The 17,885-nt window shown below is 48.8% G+C and overlaps 2 protein-coding genes across 4 annotated transcripts; both read right to left on the bottom strand.

Annotated features, from left to right (window-relative positions):
* Positions 1–11: 11 nt before the first annotated feature.
* Positions 12–6,629, bottom strand: LOC130382935 (ubiquitin-conjugating enzyme E2 D3-like). Of its 3 annotated transcripts, XM_056590922.1 has the most exons (8): positions 6,046–6,628; positions 4,197–4,260; positions 3,580–3,611; positions 3,340–3,417; positions 2,686–2,791; positions 1,878–1,971; positions 1,352–1,401; positions 12–430 (listed from the first exon to the last, which is right to left on the bottom strand). In XM_056590922.1, the coding sequence occupies exons 1-7, from the start codon at positions 6,067–6,069 to the stop codon at positions 1,353–1,355; spliced, it is 447 nt and encodes a 148-aa protein (XP_056446897.1). In that variant the 5' UTR covers positions 6,070–6,628; the 3' UTR covers positions 12–430; position 1,352. The 3 variants fall into 3 exon arrangements, with proteins under 3 accessions (XP_056446897.1, XP_056446899.1, XP_056446898.1); XM_056590924.1 differs by lacking the exon at positions 1,352–1,401 and having other exon boundaries at positions 259–430; XM_056590923.1 differs by lacking the exon at positions 12–430 and having other exon boundaries at positions 440–1,401; positions 6,046–6,629.
* A 1,214-nt stretch (positions 6,630–7,843) lies between these two features.
* zmp:0000000662 (RING finger protein 145) lies at positions 7,844–17,254 on the bottom strand. The gene is made up of 11 exons (XM_056589780.1): positions 17,064–17,254; positions 16,835–16,943; positions 15,970–16,061; positions 15,300–15,541; positions 12,437–12,612; positions 11,825–11,965; positions 10,904–11,086; positions 10,379–10,526; positions 9,532–9,888; positions 8,372–8,530; positions 7,844–8,122 (listed from the first exon to the last, which is right to left on the bottom strand). The coding sequence occupies exons 1-11, from the start codon at positions 17,230–17,232 to the stop codon at positions 7,844–7,846; spliced, it is 2,055 nt and encodes a 684-aa protein (XP_056445755.1). The 5' UTR covers positions 17,233–17,254.
* Between the last annotated feature and the right edge of the window lie 631 nt (positions 17,255–17,885).

The raw sequence follows: 17,885 nt of genomic DNA, 5'->3' as shown, positions 1-17,885 counted from the left end.
GGGGGGGGGGGGTTTCTGGTATTGGCGTCTTCAATGAATGTGTTCAGAGTAACGAATGACATCATTTTTTGGAGTTGTATAAGAGAGAGGGAGACAGAGAGAGAGAGAGAGAGAGAGTGACCGCGGGCAATCCAGGCCCCTTCTTGCTGGTGCATGCTCAAAACCAAGAGTTCCCCAACGGTGGCATCGTACTCCCGGGCTGCGGGCGGACCAGAGACATCACTAACACTGGGGGGGGGGGGGGGACCATCTTCTTCAGAACGCACAGGGGAGGGGGGGAAAGTTGGGAGAAGGTGTAATTAACAAAAAGGAAAGACGATAAAAGAAGAAGGGGGGGGGGGGATGAGAGGGTTGGATCTGAGGGGGCCAGGTCCTCGCCATCCATCACATGGCGTACTTCTGTGTCCATTCTTTAGCTATCCTGCTGTATCTGGAGAGAGAAGGAGGGGGAGGAGACAGTGTTAGACCTGATGGCTGGCAGAGATCTCACACACACACACACACACACACACACACACACGAACAGACAACACACACGGGAACAGACACACACACACACACACACCGAATGACCACTGGTTAGTATACACACGGACCAAAAGGACAGCAAAAAAACAGCCACAAATTCTATCAGTCTGTGCTCCATAGCAACGGTTGCCCTCGGCACCCAACCTCATTCAAGTGGCCGCCATTTTGGGCCCACTGGATGCCCCATGGCAAGCCTCCTTGTCGTCATGGTGACGAAAATGGCAAAACTTTGTTCTGCGTGCCACTTGCCAACACACTGGTTGAGTTGTTAACAAGGGAATATTGTAAATAGGTTACGCAATTAAAAAGGTTATTATTTCCATCGCAATATATAATGTTAGTTGATCATGTTCAACATTACGCATTTACTTCATGGAGCTTAAACAATGACAGACAACAGTCAGACAATTGTTAAGACGATCATCAAACATCATCCTTACCAACCCAGTCTGGACGCCAGCTAATTCACCCCCAAAAAAAACAACGAGATGGGTTGCCAGATTGGGCCATATTCCCGCCCAATCTGGCAACACTTCACATGAGGTGGTCAGCCTCGAGACAATAGTGGAGTCTTCCCAGTCCCCCCCAGACACAAACCATTTCCACACCGCAACACATCCCACAACACAACACAACGCAGCCCCAGCACGGGACACTGTAGCCACACACACACACACACACACACTACAGTGGGCCACCCCCTGCGGTCCACGGTGGTTATCGGAGGTTTCCAGTTAGAAGGAGATGCGAGGTTAGTGGTGAACTACCGGTAACCACACCAACCAACCCAGGATCTAAACAAGATGCAGGCACTGGCCCTTACCCTAGAGCAAGGCATACTTCTCTGTCCACTCCCGAGCTAGTTTGTTATACCTGACGGAGCACAACCGGATTAGAACCAACAACCACCTCCTCCACCACCGTCTTAGCAGGAGCCCAGGTACTGCTTTCCTTTGGAATGATCTTTTGCTTTGGTTTTATAGGGTGGATGTGTGTGGGTGGTGTCTGTTTTATAGGGTGGATGTCTGGGTGCTCCACCTCCTTGTGACCGTTCTATGGGGTGGGTGTGTGGGTGGTGTCTGTTTTATAGGGTGGATGTCTGAGGGTGCTCCACCTCCTTCTGACTGTGTGTAACGCGGTGGGTGTGTGGGTGCTCCACCTCCTTCTGACTGTGTGTAACGCGGTGGGTGTGTGGGTGCACCACCTCCTTCTGACTGTGTGTAACGCGGTGGGTGTGTGGGTGTGTGGGTGCTCCACCTCCTTCTGACTGTGTTTAACGCGGTGGGTGTGTGGGTGCTCCACCTCCTTCTGACTGTGTAACGCGGTGGGTGTGTGGGTGCACCACCTACTTCTGACTGTCTGTTTTGTAGATGCGGGCGATCTCTGGGACCAGCGGGTCGTCTGGGTTGGGGTCACAGAGCAGGGAGCAGATGGAGAGGAGCACTGCGGAGACAACAGGGGGGTCAGTCATGAGTGCTCAGGAGACGCCTCCGCGTTAAAACCACCCAGCATGGGACTCCTACAGCAGATGTTTCCCAAAAATAGTAAAAGGGGTGAGAGGGATGTTCAGGGGTTTCCGATATTTGTTGAACCCGGAAATGATTTGCCGTAGAAGTCCAATGCTGGTTCGTTATAAATTGCATGATGATTGATTACTTTTTCTGACCTTTTTTTGAGTCATGCCCCTGACCTATTCTGCACGTTACAAATAAAGACCCGAGCCAACAAGGAAAATAAGAAAAACTGAGGTAAAACAAAGCGCGCGTAAATTTGCATCCTTGATAATAATCGGCTGGGCGGCCGGGACTCGAGAAACCTGAGGAACCTGTCCTACACGGAAGGCCTGGTGGCTGGGAGAGGCCCCGGCCTACCTCCAGGGCCACCAGGTCAGTCCTACAGGTCAACAGGTCAGTCCTACAGGTCAACAGGTCAGTCCTACAGGTCAGTCTAACAGGTCAACAGGTCAGTCTAACAGGTCAGTCCTACAGGTCAGTCTAACAGGTCAGTCTAACAGGTCAACAGGTCAGTCTAACAGGTCAACAGGTCAGTCTAACAGGTCAACAGGTCAGTCCTACAGGTCAACAGGTCAGTCCTACAGGTCAACAGGTCAGTCTAACAGGTCAGCCAGTCAGTCTAACAGGTTAGGGGGGGGCGTACCTTTGGAGATGGTGAGGGCGGGGGACCACTGCGACCGCAGGATGTCCAGGCAGATGCTGCCGTTGCTGTTGATGTTCGGGTGGTAGATGCGCGTCGTGAACGCAACCTGAAACAGGAAGGGGAGGGAACAGGAAGTGAGGAGGGGTGACGGTAATCAAAGGGAGGCTAGTTTGTGGCCGTATGACACAGGAAGTAAAAATTCACAATAACTTTGGGTGCGTGTTAGAAAGGAAGGGGAGGGCACAGGAAGTGAGGAGACGTGACGGGAATCAAAGGGAAGCCAGTATGCGGCCGTATGACACAGGAAGTACAAATACCCAATAACTTTGGGTGCGCGTTAGAAAATAAAATAGATAAACAGATGCATAGGAACTGCACATGAACGGTCTGCTGTGATCCACCCGGAAATAACCCATCTACCAACAACAATAAATAATACCTCTACTGAACATGGGAACCATCGTCATGACGATCGAGAGAGGAGGAGGAAGAAAGATTCAAAACAACCAGCCGAAAGTGAAGCCAGCTACCTGGCCTCTGAACAGGAACCAGGGTGGACTCAATGCCACCATTTTCTCATTTCCTCATCATAAGCAAATCATTTGCTCTGCATGGCTAACGAAGCACAGGGTGAGGGTTAGGTCGTGTCCTCACCTTGGGGGGTTTGAAGGGGTAGTCTGTGGGGAAGTGGATGGTGAGGAAGAACACGCCGCCCTGATACGGGCTGTCGTTCTGAGAACACACACACAGTACGGTTAACAACATGAAGAGGCGCCACATAATGGAGGCAGAGGAGGGTCATCTACACAACCTTAGACACACACGTTTAAAACCCTAACATTGTAATCAGATAAGCGGAAGAAAAGCACAAATGTTTCGGTTTGATTCTCTTACCGGTCCCATGATGGTGGCTTGCCAGTGGAACACTGAAAAGGAAAATGAAAGAGTTCAGGACCACAGAAGAGAAGTTCACCCTCACCTCTTTGATAACAGCTCTACAACATAATAAAATGCTCCATTTTGGGGTCACCAATTCCAACAGGGCGGGCCTAACCGTCCAACCAATAAGAAGCCTGATGTGTTCCAACCCTCACCCTGAATGGTCAAATCCAATCTTTTCTACGGCCCTCATATTGTCGTTTTGATGACTTATTGGAATGCTTCCTTCAAGAAGCGAGGTCTTAGCCTCTGGACCATTATTAATGCAGGAGGCTGGACAAAATGTACTAAATAAAATCTGATTTACTTCACCACTTCTCCTGCATTCCTCTAATTTAAAAAAGGAGAAGATGGTGGGGTTTGGGGTCAGCAAGGGGTCAAAATTATGAACCTGACCGGCCGTGACATCCACTTAGCTTATTATGAAAGGTATTTACACATTATGAAACCCCTAATAAATACTAGTATCCATACTGAGTGCAGACGTATGGCCATTACGTACGCCCGCGGGATAAATCTCATCTACACTAGCACTGTGAGGGGGTCTTTCAGGCGGAGAAGAAGACACCTACTGTCGTCTCCCACGGGGCCGGCTGAACACTGGGCTGGGGGGTCACGACCCAGGTCGCTGAGCTCCTGAAAAATAAAAAACACACACACACACACACACTTGAGGACAGAACATATAGAACACGTTAGAGCTGTTCCGTTCTCTCAAAAAAAGAACATACAGTCCAGTACACAGAAGCCTGCTTATTGGGCCAACAATTGATAAGGGAGAGGTTAAGGCACATGGAATCATGACCTTAAATTAAGGTCATGATGGAATTTTGTAATTAATCAAATTCCCGCACACCTTCTGAGGTGCCTGTCCAACAGGTTAAGAATAGGATAAAAACAAAACAGACTTGTATAGTCATGCACGTAGTTTGATTCATAGGCTTATGGTTAACCTAGTCAAGACAAAAATGTGTTTGTCGTTTGGATCTTTATTCTAAACATCAATCCAAAAGATAACCATCTAACAGGGAGCAGAGTTTTGAAACCTACAACACCATGAAAGATGCGATACTTCGGAAATAAATATCAAGACTGAGGATGGTTTTCCATACATGTAGCTCTTGCCAGGATGCTGTTGCACCAGAACTTGTTTCAACGGGTGATCATAAGGAATTCACCTGCAACAGCCTTATAGCGAACAATTTCATGTATGGGGGGCTGAACCTGGCCTCCATAGGGTTGGGGCATGTATTTTGAGCGATCTAGTTATTTTACAAAAGGTGTAGACAACGCCCATGCCTTGGCCCCAGTTTAATGTTTAAAATGCAGCTTTATTCCATGTATTTCCAACCCAACTGGTACAAGTTTTTGCACAGGGGAAACCCTCCCTGCAAGCCGAGGCAAGCTCGCGTCTCTTTCGACTATTCATCTTGCAGTTCAGACGGGATGATCTTATGGATAAAAAAACCAGGAAAGACCAAATGATGACATGGTAGGGTGCCTACGTGATGAAATGGAAGTGTGTCACATAAAACACACACACAGCTTTGATTTCGTAAATGTAGTGACTCACAAGTTTGAGCAATCACAAACTAGAAATTTCATAAAACACACGCTTCTTGTGTTTTGTTTATATTACCACATCAGTCTTGCAGTTTAATCGTCAAAATATTCGCTATTACACCATTTTTTATTAAACCAAGCACATCGGCGTTTCAGAACAAGGTTTAATGAGGCTATGTTATAACATGTTGGGTGTATTATGTGGCCTGTGATTGTCGCCTCGCCAATCCTTTCCCAGACTAGCACATTACAGAAGGCATTAACAGTGACGATGACCAGCGATCAAATACATAACATATTGGTTGACATGTCTGTTCATTAGTCCCTCTGACGCGCCTCGAAACCTTCTTAATCCGAAACAGAAACCAAAGCTGAGTACTCGTCATGATTCCTGTGAGCTTACATACTTCATAGCCTCGTTCACAGGCGTCCCCATCTCACGACGGAACGCCTGGGACGGGGTGCTCCAAAGCAGCGTTTTTAGCGAGAAAGAGGGCGGGACTTTCAGTTACATTGTATCGGACCGAGAGGGGCACCAGGGGGACTTCCGGCAGAGGATAATCAGTTTATAATTTATTGCTTTTTCAAATTATATATAAAATAAACTCCGTATTTATTCCTGGTCGTCGTTGTTCATGTCATATTCTGATTGTTCTCGCTCCGAGGGACTGTTAACAGGGATACACAGCTCATGAGAGTTCAGAGACCGGAAATGCCATGGCAGCAGACCGGCATAACGCTACAAATCTGGATCTTTTCTCAGCTGCCATACTTCAATAAGTTAACATGTTAGCATGGTGAGCTAGCGCGGCATAGTGGAGCGGCTATGGGAGGCTAGCTACAGCTAACACAACTCACCTTGTTGATCCTTTTCAATGCCATCCTAGCTCGATGTTGTCTTGTTCTGTAACTCTTCTCGGTCCAGGTGACGAGAACCCCGATGTGCCAAGACGTTGCGCTATCCTTTGAAACACTTGACGTCAGGCTAACCCAGATGGCCTTTCTTCTGCTGGCGCTAGCATAAAGGGGCGCTAGCAGGCTAGTCGGCTAAGCTAGGTGCGCTACGGAGTTGCCGTTATTCATAAAACTCAGCGGTGTGCGCTACTTGGTTCGCCGCCGAAGGGACGTTATCCGACGCGCTGGCTCTCGTGTGTGAGACGGTTGGCGTTGTTCGCGCGCGGGAAGGAAAAACTCGGTTTGATGAGCGAGAGGACGGAGACATCGAAGCGCGTTCAAGCCCCGGTGTGTATGAGTGTGTGTCGAAACTGTCCGCTGGTGGCTTCTCTCTAGACGTATTTGAAGGCGGTCCACCGTGTGGCACTGACTGAAAATGACATGAGATAAACGGTGCGATGAAAGGTGATTGGTTCGCGTTAACGATGACAGGGCAGCGAAGTGTTGTTGTTGCCTAACTTTGTAAACGAGGCTTCCCGTAAGAGGAAGTGGATTGCCCTAATAATGGGAAGGCTGATGGAAAAAGTGATGGTCTGTAACACTAAGTTATGTTAAATGGGTTTTTTTTAGACGTTAAATAATGTGACAACTTGTTCTAAGAAGTCTTCAGGTCAATAAATAAAGCCACGTTGATGAAATGAATGTTGTGAAATCTAATTGATACCCTTTATTCGTCAGAATTTATACCTTTCATACGTCATTTTTTATTGATTTAATTGAAAAACAAAATAATTCACTATTTAATCAAAGAAATATTTCCACTACATATATGACAGAGATAAATAAAGGAGGGCCACAAATAATTAGACAAACAAATTAAATACTTTAATTTCCACAAGTTTAGACTGTGTTAATATATAACTGCCTCATGAACTGCTTTCAACAACAGTTCACAGATCGATTTTGACACCCGAGACATTATTGCCTGCAAATTAAATCCAGCAACGTTTCATGGACTGCTGGAGCACATTCGTTAGGAGGGACACATTACTTCCCTATTAGTTCACAAGACAGAAGACCAACCGAGGTCTGGTCCACGGTTTGCTGACACCATCGCACCCTCAAGGGCACTGAGGCCGGGGGCCACGTTCCTCTGTGCTTGTGCAGGAAAGGGAGCGATGGCGTTGTAGCTCTCCAGGCAACGCCATTTTAAGTCACATCAGAGCTCTTTTGCACAAGTGGAGACTATCTAATGCATGGTCCTCTCTCTCTCTCTCTCTCTCTCTCTCTCTCTCTCTCTCTCTCTCTCTCTCTCTCTCTCTCTCTCTCTCTCTCTCTCTCTCTCTCTCTCTCTCTCTCTCTCTCTCTCTCTCTCTCTCTCTCTCTCTCTCTCTCTCTCTCTCTCTCTCTCTCTCTCTCTCTCTCTCTCTCTCTCTCTCTCTCTCTCTCTCTCTCTCTCTCTCTCTCTGCCTTTGACGGACTGGGATTCACCGCGCTCCACACAGTACTGCAGTCTGCTCCTCGCTCCGCTGTGGTCCTCAGCCCACAGCTCAGAGTTCTGTCCGACCGCGCAGCACAAGAGGAAGCATTCATGTGGCGGTCCGCAGATGGTCGGCTCCTCTCCCGCTCTAGTCAACCCTCCTCCACTTCCTGTTCGCCAGGGTCCACCATAACAGCGACGGCGGCGCTGGCGGCGGTGGATCGTCTGTGTCCGCGAGCCCGTCTCCCTCTGCAGACAGCGTGCCTCTGCCCTCCCCCCACCTCACCCCCAGCCTGAGCTCCGTCCCCGGGGGACACCGGGAGCCGGTCCCCCCCACGGGAACACGCGATCAGCTGGAGTGGCGTAGCCCACAAAGTCCCCACTGGAGCTGAAGCACAGGCCTTGGACGGCCTCCATGTTGAGGTCATCGCGGGAAGAGTCGTTGGCAGGGAGGTCGCCGTCGCTGCCAGCTCCCTCCTCCTCCTCCTCCCTCTCCGGAGGATACTCGTAGAACTCCTCTGCAGCACCGCCATCGTTGCCATGGTTCCCGAATAGCCCTTCCTCTGGTGGGGCCTAGATGGGCCCTGTGTCTGCTTGAGGTTTCTCCACCTCCTCCTCCTCCTCCTCCACCTCCCACTCCCCCACCTCCTCCTCTTCTTCCTCCTCATCCTCTTCATCCTCCCAATCCCCCTCCCCCACCTCCTCCTCCTCCTCCTCCTCCTCCTCCTCCCACTCCCCTTCCACCTCCTCCTCCTCCCACTCCCCCTCAACCTCCTCCTCCTCCTCCTCCCACTCCCCCTCCACCCAAACCCCGTCGCCCTCCCCCTCGGGGGCGGGGCTCTGGGCGGTGGCGTCGGGCCGGACCGACTGGTGGCACATGGGGCAGGTCTCCTGGACGTAGAGCCACTTGCGCAGGCAGTTGCCGTGGAAGAAGTGTCCGCAGAGCGTGATCACCGCCGAGCTCATTTCCTGCGGAGCACACAGAGCCGGGCGTTTGATTGATGCACAATTAGCAAAATTAGCATGCTAGCATTAGCATTCTAGCATGCTAATTGTGCTAACTTGGAAGTAACGAGGCTAACCCGAGAAGAATTACTAGCATGCTAACGCGGCTCCCCTGGAAGCATACGTAGCATGCTAATACGGCTGACCTAAGAATCAGACCTAGCACGCCAACGCGGCTCACATGGAAGCAGATGGAGCATGCTAACGCGGCTTACATAAGAAGCATACGTGGCATGCTAACGAGGCTCACCTTGAAGAAGACGTAGCATGCTACTGCGGCTAACCCAAGAAGCATACTTAACATGCTAATACGGCTAACCTAATAATCATACGTAGCAGGTAGCATGCTAACAAGGCTTACCTGGAAGCAGACGGAGGTCTGCTTCCAGGTACGCCTTGTTATGGTGTAATCCATTTGTATGGTACGCTGGTACGCGCAAGTCGTAAGTTGTAAATCTCCCAGCTTTCTTGCGGCATTTGCGGAGGCACGTCCCCTTTTGGTCGTAGTAGCTTTCCCGTTTCTCATCACTATTCATTGTTATTGTTAGCTGCATTAGCCTCTTTAGCAAATCTGCTCGAAAACAAACAACCAACCAACCAACTTTACATTATATTGCACGCGGAGCAAGACTGTGACCGGCATGAAGTAGCAATTTAATCAAGTGTGTAAGGGCATTTAAAATCGACATTAGAATGACCAACGTGGTTTAAACACAAGGCAAATAAATCTCTGTTCGGGCGCAGACACTTTTGTTGACGAGTCGTACGGTCGGCCTCACTGAACTTGCTCTGCTTTGGGAATGGCGAGCGGGACCGACCAAAAGGGGGCGTGCCTTAGTGAAATGCCGCAAGAAGGATGGGAGGTTTGCAGCTTACGACTCGCCCATGCCGCCGTACCATCCAAATGGACTGCTACAGCCTTAGCGTGCTACGTGATCTTCTTACGCCGCGCGTCGACGCCTCACCTGGAAGCAGATGGAGCAGACGTCGTTGTGGCGCTGCAGCTGCGCCGACGTGGCCCGCGGCAGGGAGTTGATCTTCTTGGCCGCTTCCTGCCGGAGCAGGAAGCTCTTCCAGCCGGACTGCGCGCGCAGCCACACGTTGAAGTAGGAGTGGATGATGATGACCGAGGCGCCCATCCAGCTCCACTCGCCGAACAGCGACTCCCAGGCGCCGTAGGCCACCACGCACAGCGCCACCACGAACTCCAGCACGCGGCTCACGGCGTTCACCCAGTAGATGACCTCGTCCAGGCTCTCGATGGGCTCGCGGCAGAACAGCTCCGCCATGAAGAGCGAGTAGATCAGCAGGCTGCCGGTGACCTGGGCGACCGGAGGGCAGGGGAGGGGGGGAGGGGGGAAAGGGGACAGGAAATAGGAGAACTTCCATTAGTTTAAAAGCGGAACAAACAGGCTTAAAGAAAGGGACAACGCAGGGATTTTTCCACCTGACCTGAATGTTTTTTATTCAGCAGAATTTGTACCATTCGTGTCATGGTTTAACTTATTGGAATAAATTTGTGGTTTTTTTTATTCACAACTTAAATCACAGAAACATTTCCCTAACATATGTGACAGAAAAATAAAGGATGTCCATGATTAATTAGACGAACAAATTTACAAGTTTAGAATGTGTTAATATATAACTGCCTCATAAACTGCTAAATAAATATATTGTGTTAGACCCCCCCCTAGGACCTTTCCCTCCTCATGGAGAGAGGTGAGAGAGGACCTTTCCCTCCTCACGAAGAGAGGTGAGAGAGGACCTTTCCCTCCTCACGGAGAGAGGTGAGAGAGGACCTTTCCCTCCTACCTGGAGAGAGGTGAGCATGCAGCTGGACACGAGGATCAGGAGCCAGAAGTCCATGTGGAAGAACTGGGAGATCTTATAGGCCATGAAGCCAGGGAATACCAGCAGCAGGAGACACATGCTCAGGCCTCGCAGGTGTTTCCACCAGCTCCTGGGGGAGAACCAGAGACACGGGTTGACACCAGCACTAACTAGTCCCCCTACCGGTCACAAACTACCGCAAAGTTTAGAATTGACTCTTCTTAAGACAGACGGAACAACATTAAACAGAACAGGATGTGGTATTAAATCTATATACAAGGTTGATATAAATGTATCATATTATGTCTGAGATGGATCAGTATATTATTTCTAAGATAGAACCATATATATTTAATATATAATATAATATCTAACATAGTTAAATACTTGACTACTACTTTTACTACATAAAAATGGAAAATACGACGTCATATCAAAGGACATCTATATGTGACGTCACGTTTTTGATGGAAGATAAAGCCGCAGAATAGCGCCCCCCGCTGGCACCTGTTGCGTGACGCGCCCAGCGCCAGGATGACCGGGTCGGTGATCTCGATCATGGACTGCAGCGTAGAGGTGAGCACGATGAAGAGGATGATGCTGAGGAGGAAGGTGCGCTGGAGGGCCTGCATGTCCAGCAGCCCCGTCTGGAGCGCCAGCAGGAACAGGGTCACGCCCTCCGTCACCCCTCTGGCGGGAAATTAAAATCAACCAATCGGGAAAGGAATGAGCAGGAAGGAACACAGGGGGGCGGCGGTCCTCCACTCCCTGTGCCCAGAGCAGCCCAGTCTCAGTGCAGTATGCTGCCCACAGGGGGCGCCACCGGGCTGCTGGAGCCACCAGAAATACACGATGGTATACAAAAAGTTCCTTCATCTCAAATCCCATTTGCTTACTGAATTCTTAACTATGAGCATGTTAATTTTGTCATAGAATCCCACTATTATATAGTATTGAAATTTGTACTTCTGTGGTCAGAAATTGTGCGGTATGTGGTACGTGTGTGTTGTATTTACCTGGGCAGGTGTTTATTTGGTATTCTACCTGTGCAGGTGCATTTGTGTCATCTACTTCTGCAGGTGTATACGTGGTACTTCCCTGTGCAGGTGCAGGTGTTTATGTGGGATCTACCTGTACAGGTGCATATGCGTTATCTACCTCTACAGGTGTACATGGGGTACCTACCTGTACAGGTGTTTATTGGCTCTCTACCTGTGTAGGTGTTTCTAGGCTCTCTACCTGTGCAGGTGCCACTAGGCTCCCTGCCTTTACAGGTGTTTCTTGGCTCCCTACCTGTGCAGGTGTTTCTGGGCTCCCTACCTGTGCAGGTGTCTATGGGCTCCCTACCTGTGCAGGTGTCTATGGGCTCCCTACCTGTGCAGGTGTTTCTTGGCTCCCTACCTGTGCAGGTGTTTCTGGGCTCCCTACCTGTGCATGACGTTCTCATTCAGCACTGCTGCGTAGCCTCCCAGGTAGAACTTGCAGAGGTTGAGGAGGCCCAGGGCCAGGTAGGACACCACAAAGGCGAGGCCCAGCAGGGAGTAGGGTGTGGCACAGCACTCTGACACACTGAAGGGGGAGGGGGGGTAGGGAGGTGAAAGGTCAAGACCAGAGCCAAGGTGCGCCAGTGCTGCAATTCCCAGGTGTGAAAACAGGGAAATTGTGGGCGGGACTAAGATGTAGGTGATGTGTGTGTGTTCTGATCACTTGGGAAACGATTTGAGATGGAAAGAGGAGGGGCTAGGGACAGGATATTGTAATAGTTGGTCTCCCAGTCGAGAGGTTCTGGGTTTGAATCCCAATGTTAACGGTCGGTCTGCAGGCATCCTTTTGCAAGATGCCTAACAATAATCTCTCGAAAAATGCATTCACTGTTATTTTCTTAAAATAAATGAAACATTACATGATTATCACACACACACACACACACACACACACACACACACACACACACACACACACACACACACACACACACACACACACACACACACACACACACACACACACACACACACACACACACACACACACACACACCTGGACAGCAGGAGGAACAGGACCCCCTGGTACGTGAGCGTGCCGCGGGCGGCCATGACGTCGGACCCCAGCTGCACGACGAACAGAACCATCCAGAAGACGCTGAACAGCAGCGGCACCGCAAACTGGTTCCAGAGGGACATCGCCACGGCGACCAGCCGGTACAGCTCCACCACCTGGGGGGGGGGGGGGGCACACGGGGGAGCGGAGGGTTGGAGAAGGTTCTGGTGGGGTTCGCCGTAGCTCACTTATGGTGTGTTCCTGAGTTGAAAGTCGAAGATCTCCCAGCTTTCTTGCGGCATTTCTCGAAGGCACGCCCCCCCTTTTGGTCTTCATCTTTCGAAAATCTGAGAGTAGACCGAGAGCAGTGATGACCGTGAAGAGATTTTTTTTTCTTTTGTATTTGTTCCGCGTAGGTTATTTTAAATGTCTTTTTTAAATGCTCTTACACACTTGATTACATTGCTACTTTATTCCGGTCACCAATTTATACATTGCATGGTCTTGCTGTGCATGCAATACAATGTAAAGTTGTGTTGTTTGTTTTCGGGCTGGTTTGCTAAAGAGCCTAATGTAGCTAACAAAAAACAACAACTAGCCAATTTCATGCCACACTCACAAAGACGAACAGGAACGCTATTAATACTCCGGGACCGGAAGTGACGTCCAACGTGCAACTCGGAAGGCTGGCGTCCGAGGATTCAGGAACACATCATTAAACCCTCGATCCATTGGCAATGACGCCGTAAAGCAGTGGTTCTCAAATTGGGGTATGTGTACCCCTAGGGGTACTTTGGAGTACTGCATGGGCAACGAAGTTCAACCTAACCCATAGAAAATCGAGGGTTGAGGATGAAATGTAAATTTGATAATAAAAACACCAAAAGGAGTGTACCAGGAGGAATATATTTGAATGGGCTTCACCTCTACATGCTCTGACCCTCCCTTGGTGTTGGGCTTCGTTTGTTGGGAGAAATTATCAAACAGTTGCATGAATTGAAGACATTTTTTCTTCAAAAAATGTTTTTTCGCCAGTGAAGGGGGTATTCAGATGAAAAAAGATCTTGGAGGGGGGTACACTAAAAGAAAACTGCCATAATGAACGGTCCCAGAGAACCTCACAATTACACAACCTCCGTCAAACCTGACATGGGATATTATTTTGAAAGCTACTTTATTTGCCTCTGCCATAGAGATAAACATCAGAGAGAGAGACATGTTGCAGACATGCTTTCAGTCTGTAAAATGTATTATTAAACGTGCTGGAACTCCGTCTCAACCAACCAACGAGCAGAGATTTAGACTGTCCAAGGATAAGAACTGTAAATAGGTTAGAGGGAGTGTCAACTGGTGGACTTGGTGTAGGGCTGCACGATATGGGCAAAATATGATATCCCGATATTTTTTGGCTGAATGGCGATATACGATATATATCTCGATATTTTCTATAGAGTGGGTTAGATGTTTTTTATGCAAGTCAAAAACCACATGTGAGATGTTGCAAGCACTTATATTAAAACATAGGTCCATATGACTGCAACATGTGATTTTGTATCGTTATTTTCAACAGAATTCAATGAACATGTAAAAAAAGGGATGTTTTTCACCTTCTTCACAAAATAATCACCTATGCAAAACAATATAAAGCTGTAGGTTACACACATTAGCTACCATTAAGAGCATTGGCTTCGTCGCATTGTCCTGCGTAGCCTACTACGGTGAGGGTTTCAGTGCGCCGTAACTTTAATCCCCTGCCCCCTCCCTTCTCCGTTCCATTTGGGAACATGTTTGGTTTCATTTCGCTTGTTTCGTATATTTTAATTAATTAATTAAGAGCGTCACCAGAGGGCGCCCCCAACACATTTGCTGATCGCCGGCCCTGGTTTCGGGGCAGAAGAAGCTGTCGCGGCCGGTGATGCAGCAGCACAGCCACAGAGTTTTACGCATTCCTCATACTGCACTTTGTGCCGCTGCTGTAAATGGTGGAACAGATTTGTCGTGCTTCCACTTTTAGTCGCAACGGTTTTGCTACACTCTACAGATGACCTGCAGCTGCTGCTCAACTGTTTTTTTTAAACCCAAACTATTTCCACATTACGCCTCGTGCCCACTGCACCGTCAGTCAACGGACGTGGGAAGGCGTGGCTGACGGATGGGGGAGTAGTCTTTGCAGAGGCAACCGTCAGCCAATCAAATCGCTTCGCCGGGTTCTTCCCGCTTCTTCCTGCTTGTTGCGAGGCAAGAAGACCCGCTTTCCCCCTTTCCAGTATCGTCAGAGCCCGAGTCGCGTCACAGTGCTTAAATTTGCATACGCGATCTGATTGGATGACGGAACCGTCGCTGCCGAAAAAGTTGAACATTTTTCAACTTTCTGACGGTGGCGAACGCTCCAAGTCAACGGACGGATCCACAATGCATTGCGCGACCGTCCCCATTCAAAGTCAATGGGCAACGGACAACTGACGGAGGTAGTGGGCACGGGGCGTTATAGAGCCGTTGTTTCTCCTCTTTGAAACAATTTCGTCTCCCGCCGCCGTCTCGTTTTCTTTACGGGTATCATCCATGCTTGTTGTGTTGTGAGGGGGCGGCAGGGGCGGGAATGAGGCGTCTTTGCACACGGCACGTTCGGAAAGACAGAGTGAGAGGGGGAGGGGTCGCGCTCACAGTCTCCAAGGCAAGCGCTGTAGACGCTTGAGCGGGAAACGGACCATTTTAACGCATATCGATATAAACGATATTGTCAAATCTTGTATCCCCTTGGAAATTATATCGATATATCGTACAAAGCCGATATATCCTGCAGCCCTAACTTGGTGCCATCAGTGTATCAAGGGTCAACATAGAAAACACACAGGGTGGTTACCTCCATCCGTAGCAGCTCAGAGTAGGCGGCCCGTGCGAGGCGATAGGGCACAAAGAGGTTGGAGAGGAGGAAGACAGCCATGCCCACGCCGGTCAGAGCCACGGAGGAAGAGCTGACGAGCAGAAGCGCGTCGGGCGGCGCAGCGCACAGTCTGGCCAGCAGGGGGAGCAGGTGGGCGGAAAACAGCCAGACCTTTCTGGTCTTCATCAGGAAGGCACACAACGTGTTGAGAATAATCAGACCTAAACACACGAGGAAGAGTACAATTATTAGAGTATTTGACATCTTCATTCAACGTATTATTTTTTAAATTTTAATCCTTGGATATAAATATGTTTATAAAACAATAACTAACTACTTTAATTATCTTACTATCCTGTTGTTCCCCTGCTGTGACACCCACATTTCCATTCTGGAACAATTAAAATTAAACTTCTATTCTGTAATTACGAACAAATACAATTCTACTCCTTTAGAAGCATCAACGATGGGCTGTGCTAAAATGCTAACCTTTCACCCCCCCCCCCCCCCCCGTTATTGTTTAGCATTGGATGTGATGCAGGATACACTGTATCTAGACCTGATCCAGAGACATGCGATACAGTGTGTGGTTGCAGCCACCCCGTTGTTGTGTCTCGTGGTAAACACAGCCAATGAGCTCGCTCCTTACTTGTCAGTGCGGTGACGAATCTTTGGAAGGCCGCAGCGTCGAGGTACAGCGACCCCCCGTAGCCGTTCAGCACCTCCTCGTTCACGTAGTCCCTGAGGGGAAGGGTCACAGGTCAAAGGTTATTTCACGGACACCCCGGAACGTTTTCAAGCCGTGCTTCACTATCACAATGCCTTAACGAAGCAATTTACTAGCGGTTAACATTTTGATTCTAACAAGTATCTTTCCACAAAGAGAGAGATGATCCATAATGCCAGACACAACAACTGGAATCTCAGACAGCCTAATAAATAGTAGAATTATCCAACTGTAGTCATTTGGTGTCGATTTAACTATAAGCCCCATTGCTCCAGTGGGCTGCTATTCTTGCTGCTATTCTTGCTAGTGATGGTGATGCTTTATCACAGTACAAAACACCGCCGGTACAAGGCTGGCGTAATGACAGTGTAGTAAACATCCAAAGGCAGCGTGCCGCAGCGGTATCAGATTCAGCCGGCTAGCAGACATCAGAGACCAGGTATAGACTAGAGATATTGATCCTCCAGACAGATCAGAAAATGCATGGCTTGCAGATGCCGGGGTAGTAGTACAAAGACCATCAACAGGAGAATCAAGAGCTGTAGTAATAGTAGCAGGGGCATTGGTAGTGGAAATAAGATCATAGTAGCCCCACTTGGAGTAATGGGGTCCTATGCAGCAGCAGTAGTATGAACAGTAGGAATAGAATACTAATACTAGTAATAATACTAATACTAGTAATAGTCAACTTTGAGATATGGTTCCCTACTTAAAGCAACAGCAGTAATAATAGTATTTACAGTAGTAATATAAGTATTATTGATACTATTAATAGTAGGTGTCCTACTTGGAGATCTGGTGTCCGACGTAGAGAAGCAGGGCAGCCAGTATGTGGAGGTAGAGCGTTACGATGTGACGAAGAGGCAGAACCAACACACACACATTCACCAGGTGACCTGAAGAAAACGCACACAAATGAATCAGGTATTACACACACACGCACACTCACACACACATAAGCACAATCACACACACATAAGCACAATCACACACACACTCAGTGTTTGTGTACCTACCAAGGTAGTACATGTTCCAGATGACATACTTGTACTTGAACAGCATGTCATCGTTCTTGGCCCTGATGTGCTCCGTGACGCCGTCGACGTCACACTTGAACAGCATGTCCAGCAGGAGAAGGCTGGGCACCCGCAGGGCGACGTTGGCCACCTCTTCCAGACGAGGCATCGCGATACCTGCTCGACCCCGGGACGTGGGTCACATCCTCCGTTCTGTCGCCCTGTGTGTGTCTGTAGCCTAGCACGAACAGTTCCCAATCCACTCGGATACACTTCTTCGTGTCATCTAAGAACAAGAAGAGATAAGAGGGAATGAGGAGGAGAACTTCTCCTTCCAGGCCCCTGGTCTCGTTGCTCCGAGCAGTATTAATAAAGCTGGGAATAATCTTTATCGTATAACCGTTATAACATCGCAATTAAGTCTGACTTACTTTGAAAAGGGTGTCACATCGGCGCTGGGTGCCAGCCTTCCCCAGGCTAGGTGCTGCAGGTTAGCTCCCTGAGTGAGCCACCACAACATGTTTGCATAGTTTCTCTACAAGCTGTTCGGCGTTCCCGAAATACACCGTTCGGTTTAATATAAATATACCTTATGGATCATAAATGAAAGCCTCAAAAGTCACTATTCAACAGTTTGAAGCTGGACAAAGATGATTTCAATGTTCTTCTGTGATTCCTTTCGCTTGCGTGGCCATTTCCCAAACACGTCACATATCCAGCGGACCAATCGGCTAACGGGAAATGGTGGATTTCAAAGTAAGAGTCAACCAATCCGAATGCGAATTATTGTCACCCAATCCAACTGTATTACAATGAACATAC

This window comes from Gadus chalcogrammus, chromosome 5 (assembly GCF_026213295.1).
Source record: "Gadus chalcogrammus isolate NIFS_2021 chromosome 5, NIFS_Gcha_1.0, whole genome shotgun sequence".
NCBI classification, from domain to species: Eukaryota; Metazoa; Chordata; class Actinopteri; order Gadiformes; family Gadidae; genus Gadus; species Gadus chalcogrammus.
Note: the sequence above shows the minus strand (reverse complement) of the source record. Positions and strands in the feature narration are given on the sequence as shown.

Excerpts from the sequence above, each read along its gene's own strand:
- LOC130382935 (XM_056590923.1), bottom strand. The coding sequence starts at position 6,069 with ATGGCATTGAAAAGGATCAACAAG. Across the intron at positions 3,418-3,579 it reads AAGCCACCATCATGGGACCG|AACGACAGCCCGTATCAGGG; the intron begins GTAAGAGAATCA and ends GTGTGTTCTCAG. Across the intron at positions 1,402-1,877 it reads TACAAAACAGACAGTCAGAA|GTATAACAAACTAGCTCGGG; the intron begins GTAGGTGGTGCA and ends GTGCTCCGTCAG.
- zmp:0000000662 (XM_056589780.1), bottom strand. The coding sequence starts at position 17,232 with ATGCCTCGTCTGGAAGAGGTGGCCAACGTCGCCCTGCGGGTGCCCAGC. Across the intron at positions 15,542-15,969 it reads ATTCGTCACCGCACTGACAA|GTCTGATTATTCTCAACACG; the intron begins GTAAGGAGCGAG and ends TCGTGTGTTTAG. Across the intron at positions 8,123-8,371 it reads CCGAGGGGGAGGGCGACGGG|GAAGGGCTATTCGGGAACCA; the intron begins GTTTGGGTGGAG and ends GCCCCACCAGAG.